At 43.5% G+C, this 21488-nt stretch overlaps 1 protein-coding gene across 2 annotated transcripts in view; it reads left to right on the top strand.

Annotated features, from left to right (window-relative positions):
* Window positions 1-21488, top strand: part of LOC141779635 (low-density lipoprotein receptor class A domain-containing protein 4-like) — a 231639-nt gene that overhangs the window by 195857 nt on the left and 14294 nt on the right. For both annotated transcript variants that reach the window (XM_074654540.1, XM_074654541.1), the window contains one exon: window positions 19969-20123. In XM_074654540.1, the coding sequence (XP_074510641.1) occupies window positions 19969-20123 (155 nt within the window). The remainder of the gene's footprint in view (window positions 1-19968; window positions 20124-21488) is intronic.

Raw genomic sequence — 21488 nt, 5'->3', positions numbered from 1 at the left:
GTTGTTAAGGGTACTGTTTGTAACTTCTTACACGTATAAATCATTGCGGGTCGGTGTCCCATGCGCTCTCGAGAGTGGCTACGTTGTTCAGACTCAGACTCCAACACAAACTACACGGAATCACCGAAACCGCAAAGTTCTATCTAATGAAGCCCGTTTTACAAAACGATGTCAACTCTTCCTGCTTCAGCCTCCCGACCGATGCTGTACTCTGTTCCTTTGCCTGCTTGCCTTCACTCACACAACGCGCTCGTTCTCACACGCTCTCTAGCTCCCGCTCACGTGCATGCACGCACACTACACACCGCAGAAGAGTAACATTATCGTCTCCGACCAAAACTCCGATGTCTCCCCTATTCAGGCTGAAGCAGGAAAAGTTATCACTAGGATCAGCACTGATTCATGGAGAGACCTTTGTCTGGTCAGCTAACATTACTGCCAAGCAGGTGAAATATAGAATGATATTGTGGTTTTAGCTGACCAGTGTCGCCTCACTGTGTTGATCAATGCTCGTTCATGTCTATGTAGAACGAGCATGAGCGTGAGCAACAGGACGCTGACTTTCGTTTTAGTTAACAGCCACAGGTGTCGCTGTTAACAAGCAATTTCTGATTCTTACATAGAGTACCTTTAACTAGAGCACAAAAATGTGTGCAAGAGCAGAAAGCTCTTCATAGATCTAGCCTCTGAAAAACAAAAAAAGACGGCTCAACTTGAAGAATGAGGGTTCAAAGACGGATGATTTGACTCATCGACTTTCAGGGGGGAAGCCCTAGACAATACAAGATATCTGAAATTCTAACAGGCATTCTCTACTGTTTTCTGACATTTTACCAACAAAACTATTAAAATCGGCAGCTTAATCAATAATAGAAATAATTGTAACCTAAAGGGTTTGCATCTCCACCATGCCTGTAAAACTATGTTGGCCCCCTTTGAATAATTCTGGAAATAACTGTCCCATACTTGAACGTAATTGCTGACCCCTGCACTAGAAGTTAGTAAGAGAATGTGTTTTTGTTTTTGTGGACGAACCAACCCTTTAAATTCTTGACGTTACTGCTTCAGTGCCAGTTGAAGGGAAGCAGTCAGCTGCGGAGGCATGGCGAGATACTGTATTGCTGCAGCATCCGGGTTGGTCTTTTTGCCCAGAGGACTTGAGTTTTTATTCTTTTTAGTAAGACACGAGCCGCTCTCCACATTTAACTATCCTCCCCTCTGTTTGAACCCCTTCAAACCCCCCTCCACCCCCGCCGCCCCAGCTCTATTTATACCTCCATCCCTCCCTGAACAAGCCTAAAACATCCTGGTCATCTCCAAAACACCACCACCATTACTTAGAGAGTGCCCCCCCCCCTCACCCTCGCCTGCTTCTTCTTCTTCTTCTTCAGCTTCTTTTCCTTTTTTGTAGCTTCCTCTGTTGTCGGCAGCTGTTGCTCAGCACCGCACTGAAGTTCAGCCCGCGGTCACGGCCAAGTGTTCCAGCAAGGGAAAGAAAAGTTTTTTGATAGGACTTTTTTTTCCCACACGTATTTCCCTTTATCTTGCATTTTCTACTCATATATGCGCAACTTGCTTCCCCCCCCCCCTTTTGCACTGACGTTGCTTCCCTCTCGCTTCTCTTTATCACTGTCTCACTTTCACTCTCTTTCTTTCGTTTTGGTCTATCTCTTCCTTCCTCTCTTTTCTGTCTCTGTCTCTCCTTTCCTGCTTAATCCTGCCCGCCAGGCATCGTGGGGTGGTGGTGGTGGGGGTGTTTTGCTCTGTTGGCTCGGCACAATGAGACCGCATGTGGAAGACATGTTTACACCCCTTCATGTGAGAATCGGAGGGAGTGGGAGAGGAGAAAAAAGTGGGAGGGGAAGGTAGGAGACAGAGAGGAGGTGGGATAAGAGAGGGAGAGAGAGAGACGCTGAAATAATGACAAAAGTATTGTGAAGTGAAAGAGAAGAGGTGGGATACAGAGTGGAGGCTGAAAGACAGAAGAGAAGGGGAGCTATAAATGATGAAAGAAAAAGGTTAGATGGATTAAAAATCAGATAAATACAGACTGAAGGAGAGTGAGAGGAGTGTGACAAAAAGAGCAGAAGAGACAGACATAATGAGAGAGGAAGAGGAGACTAAAATAGAGAGCGAGGCAGTCCATCTTGGGTGGAGAGACAGCGAGTATGACAGTGAGTCATAGCAGAATAAAACGCCACGCAAGCATATGTTGCTGTTGAGGAGCCATCTTTTTCCAAAATGGAAACCAGTTATGATTTGCGGGAAGAGATGAAAAAAAAAAAAAAAGAAGCTGAGCAGATTAAACTGAGTTATTACAAACAGACGGGGTGTAATTACACACCAGAGGAGGAGGCCATTTGTCTTTTGAAGACACAGAACTCTCCGTTTCCTCATTATGTGTTTTAGATGTTTTAGTCTACGCAAAGTTTTTTTAGTTAACTTCAGAATTAGTTCCTGGGTAAGTTGTGAAAAAACGGCTGCAACTACTGTTGCTAATATGTCCATTATCAATTCATCTTTTGCATATTAGTTGTTCAGTAAATTTCCCAAAGTTTGGACTTGGCTCCTTAGTTTCAACTAAAGGAAATCTTAAAGTTGCTACGAGGAACTTTCAAACGGTTAAGAAACAGTCTCAATAAGGGATGTTAATAATTAACCGTTTAACCGACATTAAGAATGTTAACAGATTAATGCTATAAAATGAGAAGTTTTCTAAAGGGACTCTGGTGCTAGGAAAAACACTACCGCTTTTGTCCACAGGGACCGCCAAAATCAACACAAAATAAAAGTTCAGAAGACAAAAGACAGTTGCCGTTTGATGTGTTCTTCGTTCCATATCTGGAAATGTGCAGTAGTTTCTTCTTCGGTCCAAACTGCTCCTCGTCTGCCAGCGGCCATGGTTCTGTGTTGTTTGTGCGCAAGTGGCCGAGAGCTACTCATAGCACCAAGTTGTACATCGCCAATAGCAGACAAAATTTCTGTCTTACTTTTATGGTATTTTAATAACATTTTAGCCACGACAGTCATCGCCTCGATTACATTCCTGCAATAGGTGAAGGGCTTTTTGTGTTTTGTTAGGATGTGCGACACTAAACGAAGCCTCCGTTGCCGGGTTGGCCTTCTTCGCTAGTTTGGTAAATGGAGACTGTTGTCTTTTAAATGTTGTTTCCAGCTCCTTTACCGTCTCTGTTCGTAGATGCTACCAGCCAGAAAGATTGGATAGAAATTTAAACAGGTTTACAAAGTGAATTTGTGTTATCAAATTCATGTACATATTCTTTGAACCTTTAGCGAGCCACTCAGAAACGGGTCGCGAGCTACTGGTAACTCGCAAGCTACTTGTTGGAGACCCCGAGTCTACGGCAACTCTAGAGGGCTAAAATACAGTGGCAAAAGGCAAAGCTAACCTGGAGCGCTTTGTGTTCACGATGCACCGATCAAGCGAACCGCAACGCAGATTTGAATGGAACCATACTCAGACCAGTACGGTGTACGAGTTCTTTTGGAGCATTCATATATATACGCTAAAAATGCTGACTAATTGCTCCGAGCTTGTTTGGAGGGCTGAAAGGGACCAGGTGTGAAAACACCCTCTCATAAAGCACATACAAACACACCATCATTCTGGAGGTGGGTGAATGTGACATCGCCCAGTATGTCTGTGTAACCCCAACAGACCGAGCAGCTCCAGTCTGGATGTGTCCCATCACGTCTCCCAGAGCTTCCTGTGTTCCACCCACAGCGTCCCCCTGCTGTCTCCGTTTGGCTGATCACAACCGCCACAGAGAGTTTGCAGCACATATGCAGCATACGTCTGTCTGGGAGGTGTCTGATGTTGAAAACCTACTTTAGAGTTGAGATTGTGAAATCGCCTTTCCTGTGGGGGTGAGGTGTGTGGTGGATGGGGGGGTTGCCTGTTCTACCACATGAACATGTGCCAGGAAGCATGCAGACAGACAGACCGAGAGACAGACAGACAAAAGCCCACTCGTTTCTTCCTCCTCCTCCTCCTCCTCCTCCTCTCTCTCATCTCTTCGGTTTTGTTCTTTTTTTTTTATCCGCCGCTCCGCTGTTTTGTTGTTCCATCTCGGAGATGAGACACAAGACGCCACGCTTTGTTGTTTGTCTGCCTTTAACATCTGTCTGCCTTTACCACATTCTCCCCGCACCTCTATCTCTTCCTCTGCTGACTTTCCTCCCCTCATCTGTCCTTTCCCGCTCTTATCTTTGTCTCCCGTCTTCTCTCTGCGTCCAATATCTCTTTCTTCAACCTGAGCTGTATTCTCTTTATCCTTCTGTTTTCTTTTTTTCGGTGACTCTTTCCCTTTGTGCCAATCTGGCAGCTACTTCGTTCTATTTCTTTTTCATTTCTTCTCTTTTTTCTGCCTTGGTCTGTCCAGACCTCAGCATGATTTTACCTTTTTCTGCCTCCGGCAGCCTGTGATGTTGACCTGTACAGAAATGAACAATGCAGAATGATTTTCAAACCCCCCCCCCCTCCACTGCTAAATTAACAAAGATCTATGTGTCTGGATGGCTGGCTGGGTTGCTGATAGGAGTCAGCGGGGTGAGATGTGTGCACATGCATGTGCACTCTCAGTTAATATTAGCTTTTTTTTATTGTCTTTGGTCATTGTCTTGTTTTCTGTCTATTTAATTTGGAAACTTTCAGTGTTTTTCTGAAGTACTATGGAAGTTCTTCAATAGCAACAAATACTTTACACATCATATTATATTAAAGAGCTGTCAATGGATTAAAATATTTAATCGCGATTCATCTTTTTGTCTGTTCAAAATGTACCTTAAAGGCAGATTTTTCATGTCTTTAATACTCTTATCAACATGGGAGTGGGCAAATATGCTGCTTTATGCAAATGTATGTATATATTTATTATTGGAAATCAATTAATAACACAAAATAATGATAAATATTGTCCAGAAACCCTCACAGGTACTGCATTTAGCATAAAAAAGTTGCTCAAATCATAACACGGTAAACTGCAGCCCAACAGGCAACAACAGCTGTCAGTGTGTCAGTGTGCTGACTTGACTATGACTTGCCCCAAACTGCATGTGATTATCATAAAGTGGGCATGTCTGTAAAGGAGAGACTCGTGGGTACCCATAGAACCCATTTTCATTCACATATCTGGAGGTCAGAGGTCAAGGGACCCCTTTGAAAATGGACATGACAGTTTTTCCTCAACAAATGCGTTATTTAGCCTCTTTTGCGATAAGCTAGTATGACATGGTTGGTACCAATGGATTCCTTAGGTTTTCTAGTTTCATATGATGCCAGTATCTTCACTGTAGCTTTAAAATTGAACCTAAAACTCGCAAGTTGCGTTAAAGAAATTAGTGGCGTTAAAATGAATGTGATAATTCGTTATCGTGTTAACTTTGACAGCCCTAATTGTATTATTCTTATTGTCAACAAACTCCATGACACTTGTTAGTAGTTTTGGCCTTTTCATGGTAAGTTCACAATAAGGTAATTTAACCTATTATTGGTTTGCTGTACATGATTAGACAACAACATCAGGTATATCCACCTTCCTGTTGGTCTTTATTTGCCCTTGTGTGCTTGTGTGCATCCTATTGGCTAATATCCTCCATCTAATGCTGTCACAGCCAACTAACATATGTCTGTCTCATCTGACTGTTGTTTAAGAGGTTGATGATGATGATGCGTATGTTATCGACGAGGCTAATGCTGAAGCTAGAGCTCTGCTTCCATGTTAAAGCAGACACACACACACACACACACACACACAGACATACAGGCAACCTTGGTGAAGCTTTGAGCAACATGCTACAGCAGACTGAGCTCTAATCATACATAAATGTACCTCAACCAACCCCCACCCCATTCACACACTGACCCTGGCTGACCCCGGTCAACATCCAACACAACATACACACACACACATGCACACACTCCCTTTAACCCTGACATTACTGACCCTCCAGTCTGGTTCAATCACTCAGAGAGAGTGTAGTCAGTCTGGCTTTATGGCAGGAGGGTTGGGGGGGGGTCAGGGGTGTCTAGACGCTATCCTGTCTGTCTGGCTCTGATAATGTACACACGCACACACCTGAGAGACTGCAGGCCAGCCCTGACTGCGGGGGGACTGTGTGTGTGTGTTTATGCGTGTGAAGTGACATGTTGAGCCAGCCGCCCGTCCGCCATCTCACCGACTGGATGAATACTTAAACACTGCTCCCCCTCTCTGCTTTACTGCCGCTCATGAATATTACATCATTAGAATATTGATAATATTAGACTATATTGTAATATTTATGATTTGTTATCACAGAGCCCGGCGTTATCCGTATCTTTGTTCATGTTCTATTCATGCAGATGGAGATGATATGGCCACATTAGTCCCTTTTTCAGGAGCCAAAGTGGGGATTTAATGCCGGCTCAGCATCAGGTCTCATCATTATGGCCGACCTCAGCAATAATCAAACTTAATCTAGGATCAGGGAAAATGTGGAGAAAACATTCAGCGGTAACTGCGAATGCATGTAGAGTCAGAGTACGAATGTGAAATGCATGCGATCGACACAACGAGAGAATGAAACCAGTCTGACACTGTAAAAGGTATAAGTAACAAGCGTGACTATGACCTCATGCATCGTCTTTACATTTGAGTCACAGAGCTGTCAACACTTATTAACAATATTCTGGTACTGTAATGCCTATTTCTTGCCTCAGATGGAAACATCTTGTAGTTCAGTAGGGTTGGGAAAAAATATCAATTTACCTATGTATTGCAATTTTTATTTCTTTTTTTTAATGCCAGAATTGATATATTTGCTAAATTTGAGTCTATATGGAGGTAGAAGGAAGTTACCGCTTTTATTGTTGTAGTCTGAGTAACATTATGTCATATCCGTTCCGTAGCCGTCAAACAAAACAAACCGCAGCGAGCCAAAACGAGAAAGCAGAAAACGATGGAGGGTCTGCGTGGATACGACCTGCACCCTTACATGTTAAATCAAAAGTGGTAAACACTACACATCCATTAACGTATGGAAACACATTGGGTTTTGCCAGGAATAGCAGAGCTAGACATCACTGCTAAAGCTGCATGCTAACTCTGTCATCGACAGGAAACGTTATCGTATTGCGGTCACGTGCGATCAAGGCAGCCATCACTCTTATCTCCGTGGTCAAATGGGCCGACGCTACAACTGTAGAGCACCCAGATACTGACATTTATGTTAAATGCATTCAAACTGCCCCGATGGAGCTGACCATGGATGTATAAAGAGAACGGAGCTGATGGGAGAGCTAGCGACGACCTTGGAGAAGTTAGAGGAAGTATACACGCTTGACTACATCCAGTTTTCAAAATAAGGTGTTAACAAAGGGAACTGTATATACAAAATACATATGTGTAAATAAGATTGATTGGATTATATTCACTAGAAGTATAAAACATTACATATCCCTTATAAATTAAAAAGAAAATAGCACAAATTTGTGAGAGAAATGTCTTTATTTCTTTGATTTTTGGGTTGCTGGAAAAAAATTTTTATAAATAATGTCTGACAATGACTGATATATTTGACTTCAGGACATCTCTGACTACATACATGCTGAAAATCAAACATTTTTACTTTATTAATTTAGATATTTTCCAAAGTAAAAGCCCTAGAAGTGAATGATTCAACTTTTTGTCATGGTCTAGAGTTAAAAAAGTATACTCAATTACTCGTTATATCAAATCGCCATACTTAATAATCACAATACATATCGAATCGGCACCCAAGTATCGTGATAGTATCGAATTGGGAGATAGGTGCATCGTCCCAGCCCTAAAAACCAATAGAAATGTTCACCAGAACTATAACAAGTAGGACCTATGTTGTCATAAACCATAATTATCCTTTCAAGCTCTACCATTAAGTGTATTTACTTGCAGCTTTGCTGCTGTTTTCTTTTCAAGTCATGAAATGAAAATATTGTGTCTCCTGTCCTATATTATTATAATACAGCTTAGAAGTATAACCATCATGCAGGAGTCCTGCTTCTTAATACCATTTAGTCTCTGTGGTGAAGCATAGAGGGGCTGTGTGATCGAGAGAAGAAGGGATGGATGGATGGCTGGAGAGAAAGAGAAAGAGAGAGCAGGGAGAAAAGAGACAGAGCTGTAATTGTTTGTTCTCTTGTTGCCCTGAGTCCCCATAGCATGTCTGGCACCTTTCTCTCTGCCTCCCTCTCCTTCTCTCTCTCTGTCTCTCCTTCTCTCTCTCTGTGCATCTCCCTCCTCTCTGCATCTTTTCCTCCTCACTGTCTCCATGTCTGTCCTGACCCCGAGATACCTGTCTAATGGGCTGAGTATCCCACACACGCACGCACACACACGCACACACGCACGCACATGCACATAAACAGCCCCCCTCTCCTCAGGGTTAAGCAGCACTAAACTAGTTCATTTATTTCCATGGAGAGACTGACTGTAGTAGAGGAGGGGAGGCTGTAACTAGGCTGATATCTACTACATGCTGTGTCACACACACACACACACACACACACTGTGGTTGAGAGAGACTGTTGCTGCCAGGCTGATACCAGCCGTCTAGACGTTACAGTGCACGTCTCCCAAGGGAGGTAGAGGGGTGTGTGTGTGCACCTCATTTTCTCTCTAACTCTTCCTGTCCCTCCATTACTGAACTCTCTCTCCTTCCCTCTAACTGTGCCAGTCTTTTTTTAAAGTGTGTGTTCCTCTCCCTCCTTGTCTCCTTCTATCTCTATCTCTCTGTGCCACCGTGTGTGTGTTCGTGCACATTCGTTCGTGCCAGCCAGGTCGCTGCAATGGCGCCCCAGCAGCTCCCGGGCCTTGTTGATCACGGCACCGTGCCCAAGGGTTACCATAGCAACGGCAGTGGCAGCAGACAGGGTTGTGTGTGTGTGTGTGTGTGTGTCGAGGGAGGACTGTGTGTGTGTGTGTGTGTGTGTGTGTGTGTGTGTGTGTGTGTGGGCCCAGTGTGGTGGGCAGCAGGCTGTGAACTCAGCAGGCCTCTAGCTGGGCTGGAGCTCTCCGGGCAGCAAGTTGGAGCGAAGAAAGCGTTTTTTTATTTTGGTCTTTCTGTCTCTCTTTTTACTTCTACATATATTATCATAATACAGCTTTACAGATATATATATATATATACACGTGGAAGTAAACCCACAGATTGAGTGCCTGAACAGTTATAGAGAGGCAACGTCACGCCCCTTCCAGTGGACCCCCAGGGGACCTTATTTCGGAAAAAATATATCAACGGCGAGAGACAGTTTGAATTTCACCATGAATCACACATATGATGTTTGTCAATTTAAAACATAATTTTAAACGTTGCCTTGGAAGGGGTGGGTTTAGACGGCGCTCCTGAGGCGATGTTACTTTCAAATTATGCCAGCTTTCCAACATCGTTGACCATATCTTTAACCGTTAACCGACGTTAAGAATTTTAACCTATTAATGCTATCGGATAAACGTTTAAAAATGTATTCAAAAGCTGAGAGGAGTGTCTTGTCTCTTAAAGGAGAAAAGCTGGTCCACCTTAACAGCCCACCTTAAGAGAGTCTGAGCCAGAGTTGCAGGATACAGGTAGTCGGCTCGGGTCTTAAGCTGAGGAGTTGTAGCATTTATTCACCGACAAATAAACTGTACAACACACTGCTTCAGCTAAGCTCACAACTATAACGCCACCGACAACCCTACACTCACCGCCGCCACACACGTACCGTCTGTCGGACACTCGCTAAGGTGACAACGGAGAGCACGAAGCCACCAGCAACGCTACGTCTGTGAACGTACAGTAGCACAAACACACACAGTCTGTCGGAAACACTCGCTAACGTAACGTCAGGCAGACACACAGCTGACCACCTCGCAGCTAAACTAAATGATGCAGTGGAGACTTATACTGGGAAAGTGGCTGCACGTGTCCTCAACAATTCACGCAGCATCGTGGCTACTAACTCTCCCGGTCGGGTGAACTGGGGACTCAGTTGTCTGTTGTGCTCATACACTGCAGCTGGCGCATCGCTGCACGCGACGCACTATTCTTGTCGGTTAACGGTTAATAAACGGTTAACGAGGGTCGGTTATCCGTTGAAAAAAATTCAAATTAGCATCCCTCTCCGCTGAGTTACAGACGTCTATTTCCCAATGTAAGTCTATGGGAAGAAGTCCTTTTGGGCCCAATGGCATCACGTGACGGACACGGAAGTTGTGATTTGCTTCAAAGCCCGGCACTCTTCCTGTATTGTATTCTTCTTGTATTACACAGCACTTGCAGCACTTTCTCTATCAGTTGTGCAGGAAGTGCTGCATTTCACAGTGAAGTGCAGTTTTGATTGCCAGGTGTGATTGTGGGAATGGTAATTTTTTTCATGACTGAGATCTGGAGTGCAGCAGGAAACAGGAAATGACTGCAGAGGAGAAAAGTCATCTGGAGGGTTTGTCGAGCTCAGCTCGGCTCCGTGAAATAAAATAAAAACACCTCACTTGCTGCCTCCACGTTTTGCCAAACATTTAGGGGAACACGCAAATCCCAGTGATCTCGCTGTCATTTCCGTCTGTTCCCCGCCATCCTGTCAGCTCCCAGAGCAGCGCCCAGTCAGGCTGCGTTTTTTTTTTACTGTCTATTGCAGCAATTCCATAAACTGCTGCTGTAGCTCTGGGGCTGTGAGCTGCTCGGCTGCAAGATAGGATTCATAACAGCTGAAGCCGGGTCTCTCTAGTCTGAGAGAGAGAAGGCATTTCCTCTGCTGGTGGGAGTAGCTCTCCTACTCTGAATTAGCAAGCAGCTAGCGAGCCGTTCCCAGCATGCTCAGGCTCTGCTGTCAGCACACATCCACTTTCAAACCCGAACCGTGGAATACACTCTCGTGGTTTTGGACAAAGGACTGCTCCTTTGTGCAAACTAAACCAGTCAGGCCCGGTTTTCTCACGGAACCGCCGAAGGTCATCTGAGCTCAAATGTTAAGTTTATTGAGCAATAACAATGTTAGATGCCCCAGCTGAGTGTAAGCAGTCTCTATAGATAGCCATTAGCCTGATTTTCATTTCAGGGCCAAACAGGGCAAGCCTGGACGCCCTCATTAGTCACAAAAGTGAGTTTCCACCCGGCATTAACTATTTTTTGTTGCCAGTAAGAATATATTTGTACAGTGTGAGTTGGTCAAAGTTATAGGGAGCTATGCACTAAAACAGGCCGTTGCTAAGCTAGCAGGGGATATTGGACAGAGGTAGATAGTTCTATGCATGTTGGCTATCTAATTAATAGGGGTGTCACGATTCTCCAAATTCATGATTCGATTTGACTTTTGATTTAAACATGCCATTGTTAGACTATGGAGTCTTGATTCATAAAGATCAACAGATCGTTGGTATTATGCCCCGACAACTGTCATTTACACTTTCAAATTCTTCTTTAAAAAGAGAACTGAACTTTATTTAGATAGTGCTTCATAAATTAGACTACAACTGTCTACAATATAAAAAAGCTGCATCTTTTCAATATCAGTATGTGTGTGACCCACCTCAGTACATAATCATTACAAAAACCTTCTGAAGTTCATTACAAGTGTGCTGTAATCTACAAAAGTAGGGGTTGTTGTTATTTACTGTCGCGCTTGTTTCTCTCCTCTCTTTTTACCCCTCTCGTCTGATCGATGTTTGTCACTGTGTACGCTGAGAGACGGCATTCGGTAGTCCCGCTAGCTTGTTTTTACCAATATCAGCTGCTCTGATCCAACAACGTTGAGTTGAAAAAAACTTGCATGTAGACTGAAATTCAACCGTGGTGTTGTTGTTCTGTCGGGAGATGCAGCGACTTAGCGTTAAACCTAGTAAGAGTAGAAGAGCTATGAGTAAGGAAAAGTAAGTAACTGACTAAAGTCCACTAGCCGCTAGGCTAATTCATGCGGTGTAAAATGGCACAGGCATGCAGGAAGTGCCCTGAGTATTGTAGCAACAGGGACGGACCACATTTCCCATCATGCCTGCCTAGTCCCGAGTGCTGGACTGGAGTAGTTCCAGTTTGCTGTTTTATGTTCCAAAATGCAAATGTATCTGTTCAGAACATGGTGGCTTATGTTGGTAATTGTGATTGTTGTGCTGGTTCATAGTTTTAACCATGAGTGAAATAACTGTTACATTTGACGAAGAAAAAAAATGAATTGTCGATCCTGCTTTTGATCTCGATGGTCGAGATCGGAAGCTAATTTTGATCGATTCCCGATTTAGAAAAATGAAATCGTGACAGCCCTACTGATTAAATAACCTGTTAACTGTCACAGATAGTTTATCACCCAAAAAAACGGACCAGGACAGTATTTTACTTATTTTAATGGATACAGCTTAGATGTAGATGCCAGAGATGGATATCTCAAAACGTTGAGAAATAAAACCCAAACTACCTGACCGCTTCATCACAGAATGATGATATCTCTTGTATTTTACATGTCTGAATGTGTCCGCAGACAGTGTTGCGCTCTGATGGCGGCCGCTGTGTCTGACAGCTTCTTTTCACTGGCAGGTCCACTGAACTGTATGACCTCCCATTGGCCTCTCTCACTCTCACACACAAACACACGCACACACACACAAAGGTCAAAGGGCCGCCATTGGGTCACTGTCTGTGTGTGCACTCTCTCTCTCCGTGCTGTTTACTCTCTCTTTTAGTGTTTAGTGGCTTTCGGCTGTTCTGGTCTGGTGAGGCTGACCGGGTATCAAACCTCAATATTTTTCACTTCTGACCCACATTTGTCTGTAGCACCGAGTATATCCAAAACTGCCATGTACTAAAAGCTGGTATTCTCGGGTTTGTTGTCATCCCTCCTCTCTCTCCCTTCATTTCCTGTCACCTCTCTATTATTCACTATCAAAATAATGGAAATAAAAGCCAAATAAAAACATTTAAACAAATATAATAAGAGACATTTGTAGACATTTGTAGACAACTTGAAAGGATATTTGACCTTTCCGATCCTTGTTCTTCAGGTTAAACCATTTTGTCTTGTTGTCTAGCAAACTACTTTCGATGAATAGGTGTTTCCGAGTTGTAACCAACGTCTGTACAGATGTTTTTTTGTCCAATCGGTCACTTTCGCATGATTTAAATAAACTCAGTGGCCTCTCTCTTCACCGCAGCAGCATATAGAGCGATGGGCCGGGCCGGCTGGCTTGCAGTGCAAATGATTGAGCCTGCTGAAGGAATAAGGGTGCTGCAGACGCCGGGCTGATATTGTTTTGACAAGTGGATTACGGTTGTAATAACATCAGACTGGTGCTGGTAATGCAGACTGCCAGCACACACTGATCTCTGGCCTGTGATCGAGAGTCAGCGCTGCTGTACACCGTGTTCTGGGTGGATACTGGGGGTTCAGCCAGGATAGGCCTCCTTTCTCTCCTCCTCCCCATACATCCTTCCTCCCTTCTCAACTCCTCCTCTGGCTTCCTTCCTCCCCGATGTTCCGAGGAGAGGCCGGTAACAGCAGCCGCCTCGCTTTTTATTGTGCTCGAACTGTAAAAACATCCCCACCTGTACTTCAGAGGACAGCTTTGAGTCTGGCTTGTGTGGCTTTTTTACAAGAAGGCAGCGTATGTGATATTTATCCGCTAGGCTTATAGGAGGGCCCGGTCGGCTTGGTTTCCCAGAAGACTGTTCTCTGAATGAAATCCTCCCTCAGTCCCCTCCCTGTGGCTCAGTGTGGTGAGCAAACAGGCCTGGGCTGGTAGTGGCTCAAGCTCCCAGATGAGACAGTGAGCCTGGCAACGTCACATCGTTCCGACGCATTTTCTCTTTTCATAGAGGGCAGTGGGAAGTTTTAAAGAGTTGTATCTGAGGGGCCACGCTATGATAAGCAAGAAAGAAAAGTGTTTGTTTTCTCTGACTTTTCTCAAATCATGGCTTTTTAGCCACACAAGCAGCATGGTTCTTTTTTTATTTGTCTTTGGACCTGACTGAAATATCTCAACAGCTATTGGATGGAATGCCATGGAAACAAACATTTATGGTCCCCAGAGGAAGCTCTAATGACTTCAGTCGTCCCCTGGCTTGTTATTTAGCGCTGCCATCAGGTCTAAATGATTTTGTCTTAACCAGTGAAATATTCTAAGTGTACCACATGAAGTCATTCATGCTACTCTAATGATGAATCCCACTGACTTTGGTTTCATCTATATACATTTAGCGACTATGCCTTAAAACTGAAAAGACTTTGTTGCGGCTCTAAATTGCTGTAACGTTACGTGACTACGGCGGGAAAAGCTCACTCCGGTATGCCCTAACGTTACATTTTGAAGGGAAGACGTCTGCTAGTCTACCGGGGCAGCCGGTAGTTAACGTTCGTTTGAATTTGAATCGGACATATCTGCAATATTGTATTTACTTTTGTAGTTACGAGGTCTAACCGCTAACGTTAGCTAGCAACCAGCAACACGCTATTTAATAGACAGCTGTCAGGGGTCTAATATTAATGTTCACCTGCCCGACATACAAAGAGCTGCTGTGTGACTGGTTGTACTAATAACAAGACCCAAACCCAAATCTCCAGTTTTATATTAACGTTGTACCTGTTGAGGAGTCGCTGAGGAAAAAGTGTCTGGCGGCGGCCATCAAGACGGACTCACGTAACTTTAACTCAACCAAACAGACCCTGGTCCCCTAAGTCAAATCACACTTATGTCTGATCTAACGTTCATCACAGGTGATAATAATAATCAAATCTCATACTTATATGATAATGGTATCTGGTGGTCGGACTCTGCAGGGGGTCGAGGATAGTCAAACAACAATGTACAAACACACGTTGATTACAAACGGCTGCCAAAGTGGTTATGCCTCCTGCATGCGCGCGCACCCAGTAACGTTTGTATACAAGAAACCCGTCTATAGGGGTTCACCAGACCTGAAGAAACCAGGTCTAAAGGGTTATGTTGGTTTTCAGCCTCTCTCCCTCACGGCGTGTTAGGAGAGTTTGGCTCTACAAGTTCGGTGTGCACAGTTTTTTCCAGAACACTTCTTTCCTCTTACGTGTGGTTGATGACATTGCCAGAGGGGCGTTTAGTGCCGTTTTTGGTTCTTCTTTTTCACTTTCAGCACTTTGTTCCCTCCGTCCTGCCTGTTCCGCATTAGGTGACTCATATTGTGACAAATAGCTTAAAAACTCTCGAATGATGAATGGGAACTTTTAGTGCAGTGTTTCTGTTGCTTCATAACACTATTAAATGCATTAATGAGGTGGGTTTAAACATCGGTTTAACACTTCACCACCTCGCTCGTCGTCTTTCATCTTGCGAAAGAAAAAGTTGTTGAGCTTGTCTGTCGTTGTTGTTTTGCACTAAGCACCTCATTCCTCCGCTCTTTGGTGGTTAATGTCGGTTGGTTTTTACTGGCTTGGGTTTCGTTCTTCACAGCGTGTTTTTTTTTCTCCCTCCCCTCCGTGTGGTTTGTGCTAGTTGGCCTTCTTCCTCTCAGTCTTACCCCACCCCTCCCCTGTGGCTGCTGTGGTGTTGGCAGAGGCAGGTTTGGGTGGGTTTACGTTTCAGCTCAGGCTCGACATTAACCCACCCTAATGCAGATGAATAAGCTGGGGAGGATTACTGAGGCTGGGAAGACTAGGATAGGTTGGGTTTTACTGGACTGGGCCGGTCCCTGCTTTCAGTTCTTTTTGTTTTCCCTGCACTTTTGTTGCAAGAAAGTTATTCTGTTTTGAAGTCCTCCTCCGGCTAGTTTTACTTCCTGTTTTTGGTTAACGTTCTTTCTCAAACAGAGAATGGGGGTGTGGTTAATAGTCAGGGTAGGTACTGTAGGTTATTCATTACCATGGCAACCAGATTGCATCGTTTTTCAATCAATTTTATATGAATTCACTGTTTATCAGACCACAAATGAGACAAGAAGTAGCGCAACACGCCAACTCTCTCTCACTCGCTCTGCACCGGGCTGCACTGAGATTTGTTTATTTCTCTAACGGGACTTTTCTCATATTTTCTCTGGGGCTGAAAGTTGCGCTCCCCATCGTCCGGACCTGTTAGAGGCCCGTAAACCTCCGGTATCGGCTGCTTTCCGTTAATTTATCTCCAGCAGGAGGAGGAGACGGCAAAAGGAGAGTGAGTGAGACTTTAATCACAAAATTAAGTTATTTGTCCAAATAAATTTTGGCAAGCAGTGTGGCTAATCTTAAAACAAATGTGAAATATCATAGAAATGCCAAAATACACTGGAAGGGGGCTTTATGTGTTTTGTCCAATGGTAAACAAATCTGACAGTTTCTTCTTTTTTCGTGGGTTTTCACATACAATTTTCTTGTCTTTATCTGATCCCATCCCTATAGTATCAAAAACGGCCCAGGTGGATTGTGGGTAATACATTCCAAAAATTGTATATAGATTTGTGGAGGAGCTGTCCGCCAGAATGGAGGCATTGTAGCTCAAATAGCTGAGTGTACATTGTGTCATTGTTCTTACAGAGAGCTGCACGGACACACAAGGACACAGACTGTATAAACACACACAGACATAAAATGAGTGAGTGTCCAGCAGTGAGTAAGATGTGAGTCAGAGGTCAGACTGAGTGCCAAGACCAGACAAGGTCAAGTCTTCTGCTCAGAACAAACCGACAACTCACAACAAAAGAGTCTCAGACTGCAGACAGAGACAGAGACAGAGAGAGACAGAGAGAGAGAGAGAGAGAGAGAGAGAGAGAGAGAGAGAGAGAGAGAGAGAGAGAGAGAGAGAGAGAGAGAGAGAGAGAGAGAGAGAGAGAGAGAGAGAGAGAGAGAGAGAGAGAGAGAGAGAGAGAGAGAGAGAGAGAGAGAGAGAGAGAGAGAGAGAGAGAGAGAGAGGAGAGAGAGAGAGAGAGAGAGAGAGAAAGAGAGAAAGAGAGAAGAGAGAGAGAGAGAGAGAGAGAGAGAGAGAGAGAGAGAGATAGATAGATAGATAGATAGATAGATAGATAGATAGATAGATAGATAGATAGATAGATAGATAGATAGATAGATCACGATCCGGTAGGTAGAAGGAAGTTACCGCTTTAATTGTAGTCTGAGTAACGTGACGTCGTATCCGTCAACCAAAACAAACCGCAGTGAGCCGAAACGAGAAAGTAGAAAACGACAGAGGGTCTGTGTGGATACGACCTGCACCCTCACATTTTTAAATCCAGCGTGGTAAACACTACACATACAGTAAAGTATGGAAACACTTTGGGTTTCACACATTGCAGGAAAGGCAGCGCTAGATATCATGGCTAAATCTGCATGCTAACTCTGTCATGGACAGGAAACGTTATCGTATCGCGGCAAAGTGCGGTCGAGCCGGCCGTCACTCTCATCTCCGTGGTCTAACGGGCCGACGCTACAACTGTAGAGCACCTATATACTGACATTTATGTAAAATGCATTCAAACGGCCCCGATGGAGCTGACCATGGATGTATAAAGAGAACGGAGCTGACGGGAGAGCTAGAGACGACCTTGGAGAAGTTAGAGGAAGTATGAGTATTGGATTATATTCACCAGAAGTATAAAACATTATATGCCCCTAATAAATTAAAAAGAAAATACCACTAATTTGTGAGGGAAATGTCTTTATTCTTTGATTTTTGGATTGCTGGAAAAAATAGGATAAATAATTCCTGACAATGACTGATATATTTGACTTCATCTCTGACTACATACATGCTGAAATCAAACATTTTTTTATGTATTAATTTAGATATTTTCCAAAGTAAAAGTCCCTAGAAGTGTATGATTCAACTTTTTCCCATGGTCTAGAGTTAAAAAATCGTAATACATATTTAATCGGCACCCAAGTATTGTGATAGTATTGTATCGGGAGAGAGGTGTATCGTCCCAGCCCTAACAAAAAGAGACTTGTTGGAGAGAAAGAGGAGGGATTGGGTTGGAGGAAAGATGGATAGAGAGATGAAGGAAGGGCATGAAGAAAGGAAGATGAGGGGAAGTGGAGATGAAGGAAGGGTTCAAAGAAAGAGCGGGAGAAGAAGAAAAAAAAAAGGATGAAACAATGAACAAGAGATGAGAGGCAGACGTGACTGTAAGGCAGCGACCATTGTGTCCCAGTGGTGCCCTGATCTGGGAGGTCATCGGCTCTGATGCTGGTGTGTGTGTGTGTGTGTGTCACTGACTGGTGTTTTGTCGAGGACAGAAACAGTTATTCAGTATCTCCACAAAGAAACCACTGTACGCTGGGACAGACACTCATCTTTTCTGTGATTTGAAGCTGTTGTATCCTCAGACACATGCACACACACACACACACACACACACACACACACACACACACACACACTCACCCAGTATGGAGTTTGACCTGTGCTGCCCTCTGCTGGTGAACACACGTTATAACAGTCAATCAGGGACTCTATGGCTCCTTTAGTGCAGTATTAGTTCACTTAACTCCCTTAAAACATTGTTTCCCAGTTGAGAAAACAGTTTCACCAAAAAGGTCCATTTAGTAGCTGTTCTGGAGCTTTTGATCACATCACTAGACTTTCATTAGCTGATGCCCTGTTTTGTTGCCTTTGTAAATATGCCTTTATCTCAGCAGACATTTTGACTTGTTATATAAGGGTTAGTGCTGTCAATCGATTCAAATATTTAATCGTGATTAATTGCATGATTGTTCATAGTTAATCATGATTAATCACACATTTTTTATCTGTTCAAGTTTTACCTTAAAGGGAGATTTGTCAAGTATTAATACTCTCATCAACATGGGAGTGAGCAAATAGGCTGCTTTATGCAAATGTATGTATATATTTATTATTGGAAATCAATTAACAACTCACAACAATGACAAATATTGTCCATAAACCCTCACAGGTACTGCATTTAGCATAAAACAATATGCTCAAATCATAACATGGCAAACTGCAGCCCAACAGGCAACAACAGCTGTCAGTGTGCTGACTTTATGATAATCGCTGTCAGTGTGCTGACTTTATGATAATCACATGCAGTTCTTTGAGTGCAATGTTATTTTCGCTTACTCTAAAATGGTGTATTTGAATATTTCTGCATACTGGTACATAAATTGTGTATCACTGTAAAGCTGAGACTCTTGTGGATCCAATGAGTCCAACTGTATTCATGTGTGATGATGTTAGTCCCCATAGGAGACATTTCATTGTAGTGAGACCATTTTTTTAAACTTAAACCTCACTGTATAAAATGACCTGTGGTGACCTCTAGGATAATCACAGCCTCATGAAACTTTACAGCCACAAACTAGAGACCTAGAGCATTCATAGGATGGATGGCTTTCCTAGCTAGCCAGTTTACACAACGGAAGTGCTCGCCATCCAATCCCCTAAAAATGCAATTCTTGCAGAAATCTCCAAATGTCAAAAGTTTTTGATACCAAATCACAGCATGGCTTTTTCTATGGTGTTCCTCAAGGTCTTGATGTCTTAATGTGATATTTTGGAGCGATTATTGATCTGTGAAACAAATGGTATCAACCCAAAAATTGCTGAGACATAATAGAGCTTGGGGATGGCCATCATATACTTCTATCATAATGTTCTAAGCTCCTATATACTTTTACAATTAATTTATTCATGTTCATTTCTGATTTATGACTAGAAGAATTTAACACACAGTGCTGAGCTGCATCTCAAATTAATCTTCAAGTCCCCAGCTTTCAGATGATGATCCACTGTTGACCTGCTATCTCCCCCCTAAAAAGCCCCTGTACCCCCCCTAAAAAAGACAAAAAATAGTCTGTTGTGGGTCTCAAAGGGTTAATCAATATCAAATTTCAGTTTTTTAGTTAATCAATTCAATATTGTCGTTTTATTAATCGTTGCAGCTCTAAACTTCATAATGTTGTTTTCAAAATGTACATTGCTGTGTTCTGATCAAAGTTATTCTTGCAGCCACATCTCTTGTAAATGTCTGATGCTAATCCGCCTCTCTCTTCTCTGTGTGTTTGTGCAGCTGAACTGGAGTTTGTTCAGATCGTCATCATCATCGTGGTGATGACAGTGATGGTGGTGGTGATCATCTGCTTGCTCAACCACTACAAGCTCTCCACCTGGTCCTTCATAACGAGGCAGAGCCAGGCCCGCAGGCACGACCATGCCCTGCAGCAGGTCCGTAACACTAACCACTAACACTTTGTGTGTGTGTGTGTGTGTGAATGACAGACAAAAAGATACTGTTTGTATTGGGTTGTGTTTAGTTGCTCTGGCAGTGATGCTCCTCCACCATTCATGCCAATAACATTTTGATCTAAACCGACAGAGAGTGGAAAAAAAGGCGCATGTGTCTGTTCATCTGTTCTCGCCGAATGTCCCCGCGTAGTCATTGTGACAGTACATTTCTTTATTTTCCGAAGCAGGACAAACATAGCTTACCAGTTTGTTCCCAGTAAAGCTGCGCTGAGCTAAATGAATCCTTTCATCCCAGTCGGAGCCTCTGTCCCAGTTTCAGCGAGGTAACAGCTTTGCTCCAGTCTGCTAGGTGAACTTGCTGAATTGGTTTCTTCGGAGCCAGACTCTGTCAGGCCTTGATGTTTAATTCACTACAGTGCCGTCTAGACAGCAGCGGCTCTGCCCCCGTACTGACACGCCGGCGCTCTGGGACAAACACACACAAAACTTGCGTGTTGCAAGATCGCACCCGCTGAAATAGGCTACAGAATGCGATCCATAATGCAAAAAATATTGGTCCATTCATATATTCAGCTCCTACGCCAGTATCTGCGAAACAGATGAAAGCTTTTGTATGCTCGGTTGTCCCATTACAGGTTATTTATATGCCGCTAATAACCTCTCATCTCATCTTTTTCATCTCTCCTCTCACTCTGTGCTCCTAATGAAAACAAAGATTATGCAAACAGTAGCTAAAAAATGCCATAAACGCAACATCAGACACCAACAAGCCGACAAAGCCCTGCAGCAAAGAGAGCGCAATTTGGAAGACCTTTGCCCCTAACAGACGCAGACACTACCACGATTTCTGCATGTTTGTCCTCCTTTTTCATGTTTCTTTTCTCCTTGCTAAATATTGTCGACTGCGCCACCTTTTTTGGAAAAAGATCCTCAAGTCAAATGTAGACGAAGGGAAACTGCAATTATTTGATAGTTGTGTTTCTTCTGCTGTCGCTTTTATCCTGCCTATTTTTAAGACGGGAGCCGTCTGCCTTTTGTTGTCCTCGCTGCTAAACGGGGAGAGATTTTCGGGTTTGAAGCCATCAGGCGTCGTTGTTTCATCTTTTGTGTCCTCATTAAGCTACTTTTTGGGTTGGTTTTTTTGTTCCCTCTTTATCCGTCTTTGTTAAGGAAGAAAGTTTGTGTCTTCAGCTTAATGGTCTCGCATCAAAAACCATCCCAGACTTAAACTACAAAGCAGTAATGATTGTTGATTTCTAAAGCTTTATCAGTAGCAGTGAATCTTACATGAATGGAACACACTGTCAAATACACATTCAGTGTTAACTGATCACTTTGTCAGTC

This window comes from Sebastes fasciatus, chromosome 12 (assembly GCF_043250625.1).
Source record: "Sebastes fasciatus isolate fSebFas1 chromosome 12, fSebFas1.pri, whole genome shotgun sequence".
Taxonomy (NCBI): Eukaryota; Metazoa; Chordata; class Actinopteri; order Perciformes; family Sebastidae; genus Sebastes; species Sebastes fasciatus.
This window is presented reverse-complemented; position numbering and strand designations above follow the sequence as displayed.